Source organism: Anolis carolinensis, unplaced genomic scaffold, assembly GCF_035594765.1.
Source record: "Anolis carolinensis isolate JA03-04 unplaced genomic scaffold, rAnoCar3.1.pri scaffold_15, whole genome shotgun sequence".
NCBI lineage: Eukaryota > Metazoa > Chordata > Lepidosauria > Squamata > Dactyloidae > Anolis > Anolis carolinensis.
The window spans coordinates 8337663-8354938 of record NW_026943826.1 but is presented as its reverse complement, the minus strand read 5'-3'; the positions used below and the strand labels follow the sequence as shown (position 1 = coordinate 8354938).

The following is a 17276-nucleotide window of genomic DNA, read 5'->3' as shown; positions in this document are numbered from 1 at the left end:
CTGAGATAGAGACTTGATCACATAGTTAGGCTGGGGAGATTGCACACAAATGCTGGAGTTCTCAGTGCTGGAGTTTCAACTCACACTGCCCAAGTCTCCAGTCCTCAATGAGGAGTAGTTGGTTAGCTTTAGAATAGGCCAAGGGATTTGTTGTGTAGAATGGATACTTTGCAGGCTCATGCCTTTTGCTTCTGACTTCTACTCTTACATCTTGGTGTGTGTTGTGTGTTTTGAGAGATGTCTCTCTGCTTGTGTGTCAGGAGAGATGTAGTGTCTTGGAATTTTCCCCCTCTCTTTGAAACCCTAAAAGAGATGGAGTTATAGAGTAGCTCAGACCCAATTATTAACTATGAAGAAATATTATTATTTAGTTATTATTATTGTAAATAAACCTTTTATGATTTTAGAGACGGAACTCTGCATGTTTACCTCCTAAGCTCTAAATTCTTTACGGCCACATGGCACTTCACGCTCTGCTTGTTGTGAGCTGAATGCCAACTATAAGTATCCTGTTTTTGTATCTTTGCCTCCTAAGCTCTAAATTCTTTACAGCCACATGGCACTTCACGCTCTGCTTTTTGTGAGCTGAATGCTCAACTATAAGTATCCTGTTTTTGAATCTTTGCCTCCTAAGCTCTAAATTCTTTACAGCCACATGGCACTTCACGCTCTGCTTGCTGTGAGCTGAATGCTCAACTATAAGTATCCCATTTTTGTATATTTGCCTCCTAAGCTCTAAATTCTTTACAGCCACATGGCACTTCACGCTCTGCTTGCTGTGAGCTGAATGCTCAACTATAAGTATCCTGTTTTTGTATATTTGCCTCCTAAGCTCTAAATTCTTGACAGCCACATGGCACTTCACGCTCTGCTTGCTGTGAGCTGAATGCTCAACTATAAGTATCCCATTTTTGTATATTTGCCTCCTAAGCTCTAAATTCTTTACAGCCACATGGCACTTCACGCTCTGCTTGCTGTGAGCTGAATGCTCAACTATAAGTATCCTGTTTTTGTATCTTTGCCTCCTAAGCTCTAAATTCTTTATAGCCACATGGCACTTCACGCTCTGCTTGTTGTGAGCTGAATGCTCAACTATAAGTATCCTGTTTTTGTATCTTTGCCTCCTAAGCTCTAAATTCTTTACAGCCACATGGCACTTCATGCTCTGCTTGTTGTGATCTGAATGCTCAACTATAAGTATCCTGTTTTTGTATCTTTGCCTCCTAAGCTCTAAATTCCTTACAGCCACATGGCACTTCACGCTCTGCTTGCTGTGAGCTGAATGCTCAACCATAAATATCCGGTTTGCTTACTTTTGGATACTCTGCTGTATTTTGGATAGTTTTCCCTGTCATAACAGACAATCTTAACACTCAGTGCCAAAACACAGCAGAGATAAATACCTCAGGATATTTATAGTTGAGCATTCTGCTCATAGCAAGCAGAGCGTGAAGTGCCATTTGGCTGTAAAGAATTTAGAGCTTAGGAGGCAAAGATACAAAAACGGGATACTTATAGCTGAGCATTCAGCTCATAGCAAGCAGCGCGTGAAGTGCCATGTGGCTGTAAAGAATTTAGAGCTTAGGAGGCAATGATACAAAAACATTATTCTTATAATTGAGCATTCAGCTCACAGCAAGCAGAGAGTGAAATGCCATGTGGTTGTAAAGAATTTAGAGCTTAGGAGGCAAAGATACAAAAACGGGATACTTATAGTTGAGCATTCAGCTCACAGGAAGCAGAGAGTGAAACTAACCCGATCTCTTCTAGGGTTCAAAAGAAAATCTTCAGGTATCCTAGACCTTATCAGTGGAAAGTTGAGTAGGCTGCTTCCCCCATCACATTGGAGTTGTTTTAAGTATTCCACAGATTAAACATCTCCTGCTTATTTGATCCAACATGTACCCGAACAGCCTCCCTTCAATCTCACATGGAAAAAAGGACAAAATAATCAAGATTCCTGAGGCAGAATCCATTGAAACCACTTGGCGTGGGGCCGAAAGAGAAAGAAACCGCCGTTTCATGTCTTGTCACCCCCTTCATCACTCAGCAGTATTTCTCCCCTCTGGGCTGTTTATATTTCTCACAGACTTGCACAAATGCCTCCCGTCGCTGGCTCGCTATTAATCCCGGGGAAGGTTTTGATCCCTTTGCCGTTTCTCTCAGCTTTTAAATCACCTCACATGAGAGGCAGGATTTGGAAAGTCGAGATGCGAACCGACATGCCTTGCTTGGCTCCACCTGAGCCAAAAGGTGAGGCGGGTTAAAAATTAAACTCCCTCAGACGTTTGCTAGAGCGGAATTGAGTGACGGAGAGTTTAGTCACTGGGGAAGGCTGCCATGAGGAAAGGATGTCAACTCTGGACGCGGCCGTTTTTGCGTCATTGATTGAGGGGTGAATTATGGTTCAACTTAAAACATACACACAGGGTTGGATGATGGTAATATATGTTATCTAGACCTGCCTTCCTTTCTCACGTAGCCAAAGTATGTTGTTGCTCCAGCCGTTGGGAAATAGCACAAGACGGGAAGTACAGTCAAGAATCATACTGCGATGGACCCCATTCCCCACCCTGGCTGAAGGCAAATGATCAAGAGTCTGGAGAACAAGCCCTATGAGGAGCGGCTTCAAGAGCAGGGCATATTTAGCCTGCAGAAGAGAAGGCCGAGAGGAGACATGATGAGGGCCATGTTACTGTTTTTGTGGTATTGTAGGGAAATGTTTAATCTGTGGAAGTGTGTGTATTCGTTCCGGCAAGCATTCCAGCAGTCAAGAGGTTAATTACAGCGAGCCCTGATTGATTGCTAGAAGGGCAAAGGACTAAGACTTCCGTTTGTGTGACAGAAAGATATGTCATGAACTGTGGAATGCAGAGAGGTGCTTCAATTCACTGATAACGGACTCAGAGAGAGACGGGGGAAAGATGTGCCCAGACAGCTTTGGTTATTAGGATTGTAAATATTACTGTGAATAAAGTCTTTAGTGCCGCTGGGTTTAGCAGATAAGATCAACTGAGCTGCCGTTCTTTGTCGGTGCCACTTTCGCCGTTGCAGAGTGGTCTATCCAATGCAGTTTTCCGAATCAGCACCCCAAATAACCAAAACGAATCTAAAGTTGACCAAAAACCAATTTGTATCCCTTATGGTACTTACTGCATAGGATAGACCACATCAGCTCTAGTTTCAGATACAGAACATATGCCACCCAGTAGTCGCCATCTGCTCGCCCACAGAAAACCATATTTAATCATCTAGAGCTGATGTGGTCTATCCAATGCAATTTTCTGAACCCCTAAACAAAGACACGAAGAAAGCTGCATTGGATAGACCACACCAGCTCTAGTTCTGATACAGAACATATACCATCCAGTAGTGGCCTTCTGCTCGCCCACAGAAAACCATATTTAATAATCTAGAGCTGATGCGGTCTATCCAATGCAATTTTCTGAATCAGCGCTCCAAATAACCCCTAAACAAAGACATGAAGAAAGCTGCACTGGATAGACCACATCAGCTCTAGTTTCTGATACAGAACATATGCCACCCAGTAGTCGCCATCTGCTCGCCCACAGAAAACCATATTTAATCATCTAGAGCTGATGTGGTCTATCTAATGCAATTTTCTGAATCAGCATCCCAAATAAGCCCAAGAACAGGCATAAACCCAAAGATGGTTGGGTTGTGTTATTATCTGTAGTAGGAACAGTGAGGACACGAACCATATTTTCGTTCTTGTGGACCACAAGTTCAGAACCACTGCACTAATGTGAATGAGTCCAAAGTTCCCTGCTACACATTGTAAAGGGCCAAGAACTAGAAGGACTGGGTGCGACTTCTGTGGCCTGGGAGGGATGACTCAACTTAATCCATAACCCGGTTTCCTGCCATTTCAAAAGAAGAGAAAGGGCAGCAGAATCCCTTTGCCCGCGCCTCTTTGCACCGAGAACTCCAGATAGACAGGTTGGTGACTGGGTATGTCGTCATCCCTACCTGCGGAAATGCAGCGTGAGAAGAAGAGAGCATTCCTCAAGAGATCTGAGATTTGGCAGGCATCCTGAATTCTTGCTCCTGGGAGACAGTTGACTGGGGACTGGCTAATTCGTGTAAATTTAGTTACGGATAATTAACAACAATTTGGCCCATTGGCTCACCCATAGACATGTCACACTTTCACTTGAAAAAAGTTGAAGAGACTTCGTAATTCTCTAAACATAAATTGTCCTTTAGTGTCTTCATTTCCCATTTATGATGACTTTAAGGGAAATGGTCTAAATTCCGGATTAAGACTCCCACTGGCAAGTGCTCGAATCCCCCCCTTAGCCATGGAAACCCTTGGGCAAGTCACAGTCTCTCAGCCTCAGAGGAAGGCAATGATAAGCCTCATTTGACTCAATCATGTCAAGAAAGCCTAGTGGTAAGTTAGACTGAACATCTTGGTGTATAACAGTAGCCATAACAGAATGATCATTTCAACCAGTTTAAATTGAAATAGTACACAAGAGTTATACCTTTTGCATTTTGGATCTTTGCCTCCTAAGATCTACATTCTTTACAGCCACATGGCACTTCACACTCAGCTTGCTGTGAGCTGAAGGCTCAACTATAAGTATCCCGTTTTTGTATCTTTGCCTCCCAAGCTCTAAATTCTTTACAGCCACATGGCACTTCACGCTCTGCTTGCTGTGAGCTGAAGGCTCAACTATACGTATCCAGTTTTTGTATCTTTGCCTCCTAAGCTCTAAATTCTTTGCAGCCACATGGCACTTCACACTCTGCTTGCTGTGAGCTGAATGCTCAACTATAAGTATCCCATTTTTGTATCTTTGCCTCCTAAGCTTTACATTCTTTACAGCCACATGGCACTTCAAGCTGTGCTTGCTGTGAGCTGAATGCTCAACTATAAGTATCCCGGTTTTGTATCTTTGCCTCCTAAGCTCTAAATTCTTTACAGCCACATGGCACTTCATGCTGTGCTTGCTGTGAGCTGAATGCTCAACTATAAGTATCCCGTTTTTGTATCTTTACCTCCTAAGCTCTACATTCTTTACAGCCACATGGCACTTTACGCTCTGCTTGCTGTGAGCTGAATGCTCAACTATAAGGATCTTGTTTCTGTATCTTTGCCTCCTAAGTTCTAAATTCTTTACAGCCACATGACACTTCACACTGTGCTTGCTGTGAGCTGAATGCTCAACTATAAATATCAATTTTTGCATATTTTGGATGCTCTGCTGTTTTTGGGAAGTTTTCCTAATTCACCCAGAGACAATCCTAAGAAAAATTACCTCCATTTCTGACACAAACTCTTACAGAGTGCGATGATATTTTATTTTGGTGTTGCTCCGCCACACGTTTCAGTTTTAATTGTGAAATGTTGGAGAGTGGTTTCTAAACCCAATTGAACTAGAACCATGGAATCAATAGGGTGACATATCTGTTGACTTACCATGGAATAACTGATTTAATTGTTTTTACTCTTGTTGAGTTTAGCGACTGAATGTAAGCAGTAGATAAGCTCATCAAAGCCAACCCCATTTGGCTCTTTAGCTCATACTGTTCTCACTTCTTCCACTTCCCACTTTCTCTCATTCTTTCATATCCACAGGTTGGAACAAAACAAGGAATGTCTTGCCATACACCCACCAAGCTACACATTTAACTTTATGTCAGCCATAGTTAATATCATTTCTGCCATGCCTAATCCACAGCTGCAATCCAGCCAAACCAGGTTGAGCGAATTAATAGGTTGCTCGCCGTTTACGAAAGTAGCAGGTGTGTGCCGAATTCCCATTGGCTCCAGAAGCCTGGGAACCCTGGAAAGATGAATATCTAGTTTCCTACACCTGAAGGGTGTCTAATGAAACCTAGGTGTGTGGCTGGCTGGGATAAGACATACACCAAAGGTAGTGTGGTCAGTTATGTGCAGTATTATCCACAATGTATTGAGAAGAGGTAACATCCTACCCCTATCCAGGAACCATTTGATCATTCAGCTGTTCTAGGAGGGAACAACATATGGTCAACCATCTTAGAGACTGGAAGGTGATACATCCCGAAAAGTACAAATCTGTGAATACAGTAATCCTCGGCCCTTTCACAATACCCAATTTTGAAATTATGATTCCACTTTAATTGCCGTGGCTGCATCCTATGGGATCTCAGCTTAGGGAGGAAGTCGGTATGGTGTGATACTTAAATGAGGAATAGCTGCAATCCTATGTCCAGGAATGATGCAATGTATTTGGCACCAAAGGCAAGGCAAAAGCGCTCCTCCTCACTGTTTCATATACAGAAACTTTAGGGAGGGTTTGCCCCTGAAGAAGATGATTTGGACATACTTGGGGATTCAGGGTCACAGAATAACTTTATTTTTGTGTTTGGGGTTTTGTTTATTTTAGGAAAAACTATCCAAAAATACAGCAGAACATCCAAAAACATAAACACAGGATACTTATAGTTGAGCATTCAGCTCACAGCAAGCAGAGAGTGAAGTGTCATGTGGCTGTAAAGAATTTAGAGCTTAGGAGGCAAAGATACAAAAACAGGATACTTATAGTTGAGCAATCAGCTCACAGCAAGCAGAGTGTGAAGTGCCATGTGGCTGTAAAGAATTTAGAGTTTAGGAGACAAAGATACAAAAACGGGATACTTATAGTTGAGCATTCAGCTCATAGCAAGCAGATAATGAAGTGCCATGTGGCTGTAAATAATTTAGAACTTAGGAGGCAAAGATACAAAAATGGGATACTTATAGTTGAGCATTCAGCTCACAGTAATCAGATAGTGAAGTGCCATGTGGCTGTAAAGAATTTAGAGCTTAGGAGGCAAAGATAGAAAAACGGGATACTTACAATAGGGCATTCAGCTCACAGCAAGCAGACCATTAATTGCCATGTGGCTGTAAAAAATTTAGAGCTTAGGAGGCAAAGATACAAAACGGGATACTTATAGTTGAGCATTCAGCTCACAGAAAGCAGAGCGTGAAGTGCCATGTGGCTGTAAAGAATTTAGAGCTTAGGAGGCAAAGATACAAAAACAGGATACTTATAGTTGAGCATTCAGCTCACAGCAAGCAGAGTGTGAAGTGCCATGTGGCTGTAAAGAATGTAGAGCTTAGGAGGCAAAGATACAAAAACAGGATACTTATAGTTGAGCATTCAGCTCACAGAAAGCAGAGCGTGAAGTGCCATGTGGCTGTAAAGAATTTAGAGCTTAGGAGGCAAAGATACAAAAACAGGATACTTATAGTTGAGCAATCAGCTCACAGCAAGCAGAGCGTGAAGTGCCATGTGGCTGTAAAGAATTTAGAGCTTAGGAGGCAAAGATAGAAAAACGGGATACTTACAATAGAGCATTCAGCTCACAGCAAGCAGACCATTAATTGCCATGTGGCTGTAAAAAATTTAGAGCTTAGGAGGCAAAGATACAAAACGGGATACTTATAGTTGAGCATTCAGCTCACAGCAAGCAGAGCGTGAAGTGCCATGTGGCTGTAAAGAATTTAGAGCTTAGGAGGCAAATATGCCCAGTACAATCTTAAAAATCACAAAAGGTTTATTTACAATATTTCATAATGGTTCAAGATCTGGGTCAGAGCTATTCTAACACCTATCTCTTCTAAGATTTCACGAGAGGGGAAAAACACCAAACACATGCAGAGAGAGATCTTTTTTGCATTTAATTCAGAATTAGTAGTTTAGTGTGGAAATCCTGCTATGGCCATCCTAAGATATGTTGTCTTTATATGTTTTGATGCTTTAGGGCAGCTATGTATTTCTGTGGCCTGAGAAAGTGGAAGACTTATGCCAGAGACTGCCTTAATGAAAGGTTAGCCTTTATAATTAGACACCAGTGAAACAAAACTTCAGCTGAAATCCTCCTTCTGTCTGCGGCTTGCATATGGAATGCTGTTGTCATTGTGCTGCTGTGGCTCTTTCTTGATCTCTGAGCCCGTCAAGGACTTGAAATACAACAACAATGAAGACTCATTTTATCAGTTGACGGTTATGTTTGCACTTCCTGAGGTCACAGCTCTATTGATAAAGTAGCAACAAGAATGCCTTGGCACTCCAAGCAGTCTTTTGCATTTTTTAAATTAGAAAGGTACAAGTGCAGAGCTTAGAAAAATGATGTCTTCACTGTGTCTGGTTGTGATCCCCAAGTTGTGCCAGTCAGCTTTCGTATGACATTATTTCTAGCACCCACTTTTTGCTTGATATTCAAGCAGTGCTTCATGTAAGTCAGAGCACGGTCCAGGAACCAAGTATGGAACCCTGCGCAGACCGGGAAGCCTTAGCATTGAACGGTTGTGTTGTTAAAGTGCGAAGTATGGAACCCTGCGCAGACCGGGAAGCCTTAGCATTGAACGGTTGTGTTGTTAAAGTGCGAAGTATGGAACCCTGCGCAGACCGGGAAGCCTTAGCATTGAACGGTTGTGTTGTTAAAGTGCCAAGTATGGAACCCTGCGCAGACCGGGAAGCCTTAGCATTGAACGGTTGTGTTGTTAAAGTGCGAAGTATGGAACCCTGCGCAGACCGGGAAGCCTTAGCATTGAACGGTTGTGTTGTTAAAGTGCCAAGTATGGAACCCTGCGCAGACTGGGAAGCCTTAGCATTGAACGGTTGTGTTGTTAAAGTGCGAAGTATGGAACCCTGCGCAGACCGGGAAGCCTTAGCATTGAACGGTTGTGTTGTTAAAGTGCGAAGTATGGAACCCTGCGCAGACCGGGAAGCCTTAGCATTGAACGGTTGTGTTGTTAAAGTGCCAAGTATGGAACCCTGCGCAGACCGGGAAGCCTTAGCATTGAACGGTTGTGTTGTTAAAGTGCCAAGTATGGAACCCTGCGCAGACCGGGAAGCCTTAGCATTGAACGGTTGTGTTGTTAAAGTGCCAAGTATGGAACCCTGCGCAGACTGGGAAGCCTTAGCATTGAACGGTTGTGTTGTTAAAGTGCGAAGTATGGAACCCTGCGCAGACCGGGAAGCCTTAGCATTGAACGGTTGTGTTGTTAAAGTGCCAAGTATGGAACCCTGCGCAGACCGGGAAGCCTTAGCATTGAACGGTTGTGTTGTTAAAGTGCCAAGTATGGAACCCTGCGCAGACCGGGAAGCCTTAGCATTGAACAGTTGTGTTGTTAAAGTGCCAAGTATGGAACCCTGTGCAGACAGAGAAGCCTTAGCATTGAACGGTTGTGTTGTTAAAGTGCCAAGTATGGAACCCTGCGCAGACAGAGAAGCCTTAGCATTGAACGGTTGTGTTGTTAAAGGGCGAAGTATGGAACCCTGCGCAGACGGGGAAGCCTTCGCATTGAACGGTTGTGTTGTCAAAGTGCAAAGTAGGGAACCCTGTGCAGACAGTCGGTCAATGCAACATAAGCAACGTGCAGTCATTGAATTCTTGACAGCAGAAGATGTCACCCCAAAGAGATTAATCAGAGAATGCAACTGTTTATGGTGATTGTGTTGATGTAAGTACTGTGTATTGTTGGGCGAGTAAGTTTAAAGATGTTGAGGTGGGAACATCTGAAGAGTTGGATGTCCTGTGATAGCAACCGCCGAGTTTCACAAGCAAAAGGTTGACAGATTGATTTAGGACGATCGTCGTATCACTCAGAGAGAAATTTCAAGCCTACTCCGCATTTTCGCAAGAACGTATGGGTCACATTATTGCTTTGCTTGGCTATTGGAAGATCTCTGCACGATGGTTCCTGTGAGACGCCGGTTGCGGAAACAGAGTGTAGACTGTGTTGTCGAAGGCTTTCATGGCCGGGATCACAGGGTTGTTGTATGTTTCCCGGGCTGTATGTCCATGTTCCAGAAGTATCCTTTCCTGACGTTTCCCCCACACCTATGGCAGGCATCCTCAGAGGTTGTGAGGAATATATATCCATGTTCCAGAAGTATTCTCTCCTGACGTTTCGCCCACATCTATGGCAGGCATCCTCAGAGGTTGTGAGGAATATATATCCATGTTCCAGAAGTATTCTCTCCTGACGTTTCGCCCACATCTATGGCAGGCATCCTCAGAGGTTGTGAGGAATATATCTCCATGTTCCAGAAGTATTCTCTCCTGACGTTTCACCCACATCTATGGCAGGCATCCTCAGAGGTTGTGAGGAATATATGTCCATGTTCCAGAAGCATTCTCTCCTGACGTTTCGCCCACATCTATGGCAGGCATCCTCAGAGGTTGTGAGGAATATATATCCATGTTCCAGAAGTATTCTCTCCTGACGTTTCGCCCACATCTATGGCAGGCATCCTCAGAGGTTGTGAGGAATATATATCCATGTTCCAGAAGTATTCTCTCCTGACGTTTCGCCCACATCTATGGCAGGCATCCTCAGAGGTTGTGAGGAATATATATCCATGTTCCAGAAGTATTCTCTCCTGACGTTTCGCCCACATCTATGGCAGGCATCCTCAGAGGTTGTGAGGAATATATCTCCATGTTCCAGAAGTAGTCTCTCCTGACGTTTCGCCCACATCTATGGCAGGCATTCTCCGAGGTTGTGAGGAATATATCTCCATGTTCCAGAAGTATTCTCTCCTGACGTTTCGCCCACATCTATGGCAGGCATCCTCAGAGGTTGTGAGGTGTTATTCTAAGGATTATTTCTGCATTTGATTTATTAAAATATTCCCATCCAAACCCAAGTAACGAACGCCATTACTTTTCATTCAACCCTCGTAGTGATACACTAGTAATAGAAATGAATCCTGCGAGAATGTCAAGCTGAGCTTTGCTTTTGCCCAGGGGTCCCCAAACTTTTAAAACGGGGGGCCAGTTCATGATCCTTCGGACCGTTGGAGGGCCAGACTATAGTTGGCCACCGAGCAATAATAATAACAACAACAACAACAACAAAAGAGGATTGGAAGAGGCCCTTTGGGCCATTGAGTCCAACCCCCTTCTGCCTTTGTGCACCAAAAGCACAAGCAAAGCATCCCTGACAGATGGCCACCCAGCCTCAATGTTAATAATAATAATAATAATAATAATAATAATAATAATAATAATAATAATAATAATAAAAGGCCACCCTGCTGGGATCTGCACGCATCATCCAAAAATACATCACACAGTCCTAGACACTTGGGAAGTGTTTGACTTGTGATTTTGTGATACGAAACCCAGCATATCTATCTTGTTTGCTGTGTCATACTTATAATAATAATAATAATAATAATAATAATAATAATAATAATAATAATAATAATAAATCACACAGTCCTAGACACTTGGGAAGTGTTCGACTTGTGATTTTGTGATACGGAATCCAGCATGTCTATCTTGTTGCTGTGTCATACTTATAATAATAATAATAATTATAATAATAATAATAATAATAATAATAATAATAATAATAATAATAATAAATCACACAGTCCTAGACACTTGGGAAGTGTTCGATTTGTGATTTTGTGATACGGAATCCAGCATGTCTATCTTGTTTCTGTGTCATACTTATAATAATAATAATAATAATAATAATAATAATAATAATAATAATAATAAATCACACAGTCCTAGACACTTGGGAAGTGTTCGACTTGTGATTTTGTGATACGAAGCCCAGCATATCTATCTTGTTTGCTGTGTCATACTTATAATAATAATAATAATATACATCATACAGTCCTAGACACTTGGGAAGTGTTTGACTTGTGATTTTGTGATACGAAATCCAGCATATCTATCTTGTTTGCTGTGTCTTAAAATAATTAATAATAATAATAATAATAATAATAATAATAATAATAATAATAATAATAAATCACACAGTCCTAGACACTTGGGAAGTGTTCGATTTGTGATTTTGTGATACGGAATCCAGCATGTCTATCTTGTTTCTGTGTCATACTTATAATAATAATAATAATAATAATAATAATAATAATAATAATAATAATAATAAATCACACAGTCCTAGACACTTGGGAAGTGTTCGACTTGTGATTTTGTGATACGAAGCCCAGCATATCTATCTTGTTTGCTGTGTCATACTTATAATAATAATAATAATATACATCACACAGTCCTAGACACTTGGGAAGTGTTTGACTTGTGATTTTGTGATACGAAATCCAGCATATCTATCTTGTTTGCTGTGTCTTAAAATAATTAATAATAATAATAATAATAATAATAATAATAATAATAATAATAATAATAAATCACACAGTCCTAGACACTTGGGAAGTGTTCGATTTGTGATTTTGTGATACGGAATCCAGCATGTCTATCTTGTTTCTGTGTCATACTTATAATAATAATAATAATAATAATAATAATAATAATAATAATAATAAATCACACAGTCCTAGACACTTGGGAAGTGTTCGACTTGTGATTTTGTGATACGAAACCCAGCATGTCTATCTTGTTTGCTGTGTCATACTTATAATAATAATAATAATAATAATAATAATAATAATAATAATAATAATAATAATAAATCACATAGTCCTAGACACTTGGGAAGTGTTCGACTTGTGATTTTGTGATACAGAATCCAGCATATCTATCTTGTTTGCTGTGTCATACTACTACTACTACTACTACTACTACTACTAATAATAATAATAATAATAATAATAATAATAATAATAATAATAATAATAAATCACACAGTCCTAGACACTTGGGAAGTGTTCGACTTGTGATTTTGTGATACGAAGCCCAGCATATCTATCTTGTTTGCTGTGTCATACTTATAATAATAATAATAATAATAATAATAATAATAATAATAATATACATCATACAGTCCTAGACACTTGGGAAGTGTTTGACTTGTGATTTTGTGATACGAAATCCAGCATATCTATTTTGTTTGCTGTGTCTTAAAATAATTAATAATAATAATAATAATAATAATAATAATAAATCACACAGTCCTAGACACTTGGGAATTGTTCGACTTGTGATTTTGTGATACGAAACCCAGCATATCTATCTTGTTTGTTGTGTCATAAAATAATTAATAATAATAATAATAATAATAATAATAATAAATCACACAGTCCTAGACACTTGGGAAGTGTTCGACTTGTGATTTTGTGATACGGAATCCAGCATGTCTATCTTGTTGCTGTGTCATACTTATAATAATAATAATAATAATAATAATAATAATAATAAAATCACACAGTCCTAGACACTTGGGAAGTGTTCGACTTGTGATTTTGTGATACGAAACCCAGCATGTCTTATCTTGTTTGCTGTGTCATACTAATAATACTAATACTAATAATAATAATAATAATAATAATAATAATAATAATAAATCACACAGTCCTAGACACTTGGGAAGTGTTCGACTTGTGATTTTGTGATACGGAATCCAGCATATCTATCTTGTTTGCTGTGTCATACTACTACTACTACTACTACTACTACTACTAATAATAATAATAATAATAATAATAAATCACACAGTCCTAGACACTTGGGAAGTGTTCGACTTGTGATTTTGTGATACGAAATCCAGCATATCTATTTTGTTTGCTGTGTCTTAAAATAATTAATAATAATAATAATAATAATAATAATAATAATAATAATAAATCACACAGTCCTAGACACTTGGGAAGTGTTCGACTTGTGATTTTGTGATACGAAACCCAGCATATCTATCTTGTTTGTTGTGTCATAAAATAATTAATAATAATAATAATAATAATAATAATAAATCACACAGTCCTAGACACTTGGGAAGTGTTCGACTTGTGATTTTGTGATACGGAATCCAGCATGTCTATCTTGTTGCTGTGTCATACTTATAATAATAATAATAATAATAATAATAATAATAATAATAATAAAATCACACAGTCCTAGACACTTGGGAAGTGTTCGACTTGTGATTTTGTGATACGAAACCCAGCATGTCTTATCTTGTTTGCTGTGTCATACTAATAATACTAATACTAATAATAATAATAATAATAATAATAATAATAATAATAATAATAATAATAAATCACACAGTCCTAGACACTTGGGAAGTGTTCGACTTGTGATTTTGTGATACGGAATCCAGCATATCTATCTTGTTTGCTGTGTCATACTTATGGGACCCCTGCTTTTGCCGGATGACTTTGACTTGGGTGAAGAACATCCTCCATCCTTGGTGGTGATGTTTCCTCCTCGCTGTGATCTGCCTCTGAGCTTAGCAGTGTCCTGATTCAATTAGACACAGAAAAGCCAGAGAAACCCAAGATAAAGCAAGGCTAGGGAGGGGAGCCTGTGGATCATTAGCACCTCGTCGCCGGTTAACCGGTTCCTCTCGAGCTGTTGACGGGGCTTCTGAAGTGGCTGCAGTTTGTATGGATTCCAACGAAATGAGGCAAGCACAGCACTGGTCTGGTTAATAACTGCTGAGCCTTCATCTATCAAGCGGGCTCTTGCAGCTGTCTCAGCTGGCACCGGTTATTAAAAAGCCGGCACATACGGATTAGGACGGGCTCATTCCGCAAGCGCTGCCCTCCCGGATCATGCTCTCTCCCTGCTACTTGATCCCACAGCCTCCTCCTTCAGGCTTCGGAATCCCGAAACACACTTAGAGTGTGGTTTAATACATGCTTTCCAGTATTTGACAGGGCGAATGATACTACAGTTGCTCTCCGGCTGGAGAAGCTGAGTGACAGCTGAATGACAGTGGAGTGTGAGAAGACGCATTGCGAGGCCTTGGTGTGCGATTCGGTGCCCAATATCATGGGTTTCTGGTGAACAGGTTTTGTGGGGCTTTTTGTGTGTGTGTTCAGAATCTTACCTAACCTGTTTCAGCAAAGTTGAGCAGAAAAGTAGGCAAAGCATGGGCAATGACTCTTGAATTATGACCCCAGTCATAATTCCAATATATAAACCAATGCTGCTCAACCTGTGGTCCATGGACCAATAGTAGTCCCCAAGAACTAAAATATAGTCCGTGGTCTCACCATTATTACACCGTTGCAATGAGAGAGATGTCGGGAGAGGAAAGACTGAATATCCAAGAAAGGCGCAACAACAAGCCTCCTGACTGCTGCTTCTCCTCCTCCCTTTCCCTGAGCGTAGCCGTTCCATGTGGCACCCTGGTGTCTTCGTTTTTAGGCCTGTTCCTAGGGTTATTTGGGGTGCTGATTCAGAACACTGCATTGGATAGATCAGCTCTAGATTATTAAATATGATTTTCTGTGGGCGAGCAGATGGCGATGACTGGATAGCATATGTTCTGTATCAGAAACTAGAGCTGATGTGGTCTATCCAATGCCATTTTCCGAATCAAAACCACAAATAACCAAAGTTGTCCAAAAACTGATTTGTAACCCTTTTGCTGTGAGCTGAATGCTCAACTATTATTTTACAGCCACATGGCACTTCACGTTCTGCTTGCTGTGAACTGAATGCTCAACTATTATTTTACAGCCACATGGCACTTCACGCTCTGCTTGCTGTGAGCTGAATGCTCAACTATAATTTTACAGCCACATGGCACTTCACGCTCTGCTTGCTGTGAACTGAATTCTCAACTATTATTTTAAAGCCACATGGCACTTCACGCTCTGCTTGCTGTGAGCTGAATGCTCAACTATTATTTTTCAGCCACATGGCACTTCACGCTCTGCTTGCTGTGAGCTGAATGCTCAACTATTATTTTACAGCCACATGGCACTTCACGCTCTGCTTGCTGTGAGCTGAATGGTCAACTATTATTTTTCAGCCACATGGCACTTCACGCTCTGCTTGCTGTGAGCTGAATGCTCGACTATAAGTAGAATCATAGAATCATAGAATAGTAGAGTTGGAAGAGACCACATGGGCCATCTAGTCCAACCCCCTGCTAAGAAGCAGGAAATCGCATTCAAAGCACCCCCGACAGATGGCCATCCAGCCTCTGCTTAAAAGCCTCCAAGGAAGGAGCCTCCACCACGGCCCCGGGGAGAGAGTTCCACTGTCGAACAGCCTTTCTCACAGTGAGGAAGTTCTTCCTGATGTTCAGGTGGAATCTCCTTTCCACCTGCTTTTATCCTGCTTTTGCAGATTTTGGATGCTCTGCTGTTTTGGAGTAGTTTTCACTAACACCCAGAAAATCCTAATAGTTAAGGGAAGCTTTTTGGTATTTTTCCTCCTGACACACAGAAAATCCCAAACAAAAAGGGTTATGGGCCCAGCACGCTTCCGCCTCGCATACTTCCTCCAGTTGTCTTTGAATGGTCTTTTAAAAAATTGTTATCTTTGTTACAGAGCCTCACCGCCCAGGAAAATGGGAAGGAAAACATTGACCAGCGGTTCCCAGGCCTGTTCAAGAAGGGCAGGAGGAAGACCGTGGTGCGGAATCTGGGGAAAATCATCTATTACTCCAAGGTCAAATTCAAATTCCAGCATTGCCAGGTGAGTTCTGTCGCTTTGGGAAATCAAAGAGTTGGAGAACTGTGTGAAAGAGGGCCAGTTGAATATTATGTTTTGAATGCGGACTGGGACATCGGGAGAGAGGGACTGTAGTCCTCACTGAACCCTGAAACTCATTGGGTGACCTTGGAATGGCTTTTCTCTCTCTCACGGGGTTATTATGAGAATAAAGTGAGAGCCATAACACCATTTTGAGGTTATGGGAAGAAAGGTGTGATACGAAAGTTAAATATCGACACAACAAATCTAGTCAGTTTCGGTGATGGAAGAAGAACAGGGTCATCGAATAGGTTTCATGGTTAGGTGGACATGCATATCCCACATCCTTAAACTATCTATACACTTAATAAAAGTGAAAAATATGTATGTATGTATGTGTGTAGCTAGGGTGTCCACTTCCACAGGTAAGCTCCCACTTCCACAAATAGCTACAGCTCCCACTACTCAGGAGACATCAATGACATTGCAGGTTACAGTGAGCACCATAAACATGTCCAAGAGTCTTCCAATGTCCTCCACAAACACCATACTGCTCACCACCCAAGTGAAGGCTTTCATACGGGGACAATTTCATCCTAGATTTTCTGTTTTTCCTCCACCACGGACATCCCAGTGTTTCCGACTCCCTCCATTGGTGTGGAATTTGCATGACCCCGCCCACTGCCTCTCCCATAACCGTTCCTATTCTTTTCTATGGCACACAACAAACAGAGGACTTTTACCAAGTTTCTTTTACCAAGTTGAATTGTTGAGCTAGCCGCTGCCTTTCCTTCAGAGCAAACAAACAACACCTACCCTTGCTTTGTTGACATCGACTTCCTACTCATGCAAGATGCTGCATGTTGGGCTATTGCTAATGATCACACTGTGACCAGATTATT

General features: G+C 41.2%; 1 protein-coding gene and 1 long non-coding RNA gene across 2 annotated transcripts in view; one reads left to right on the top strand and one right to left on the bottom strand.

Annotated features, from left to right (window-relative positions):
• plekhn1 (pleckstrin homology domain containing N1) overlaps positions 1-17276 on the top strand; it is a 71547-nt gene that overhangs the window by 14631 nt on the left and 39640 nt on the right. The window contains exon 3 of the mRNA XM_008118586.3: positions 16231-16377. Within this exon, the coding sequence (XP_008116793.2) occupies positions 16231-16377 (147 nt within the window). The remainder of the gene's footprint in view (positions 1-16230; positions 16378-17276) is intronic.
• LOC134294474 (uncharacterized) overlaps positions 1-17276 on the bottom strand; it is a 70409-nt gene that overhangs the window by 23351 nt on the left and 29782 nt on the right. The gene's annotated exons all lie outside the window — the stretch shown is intronic.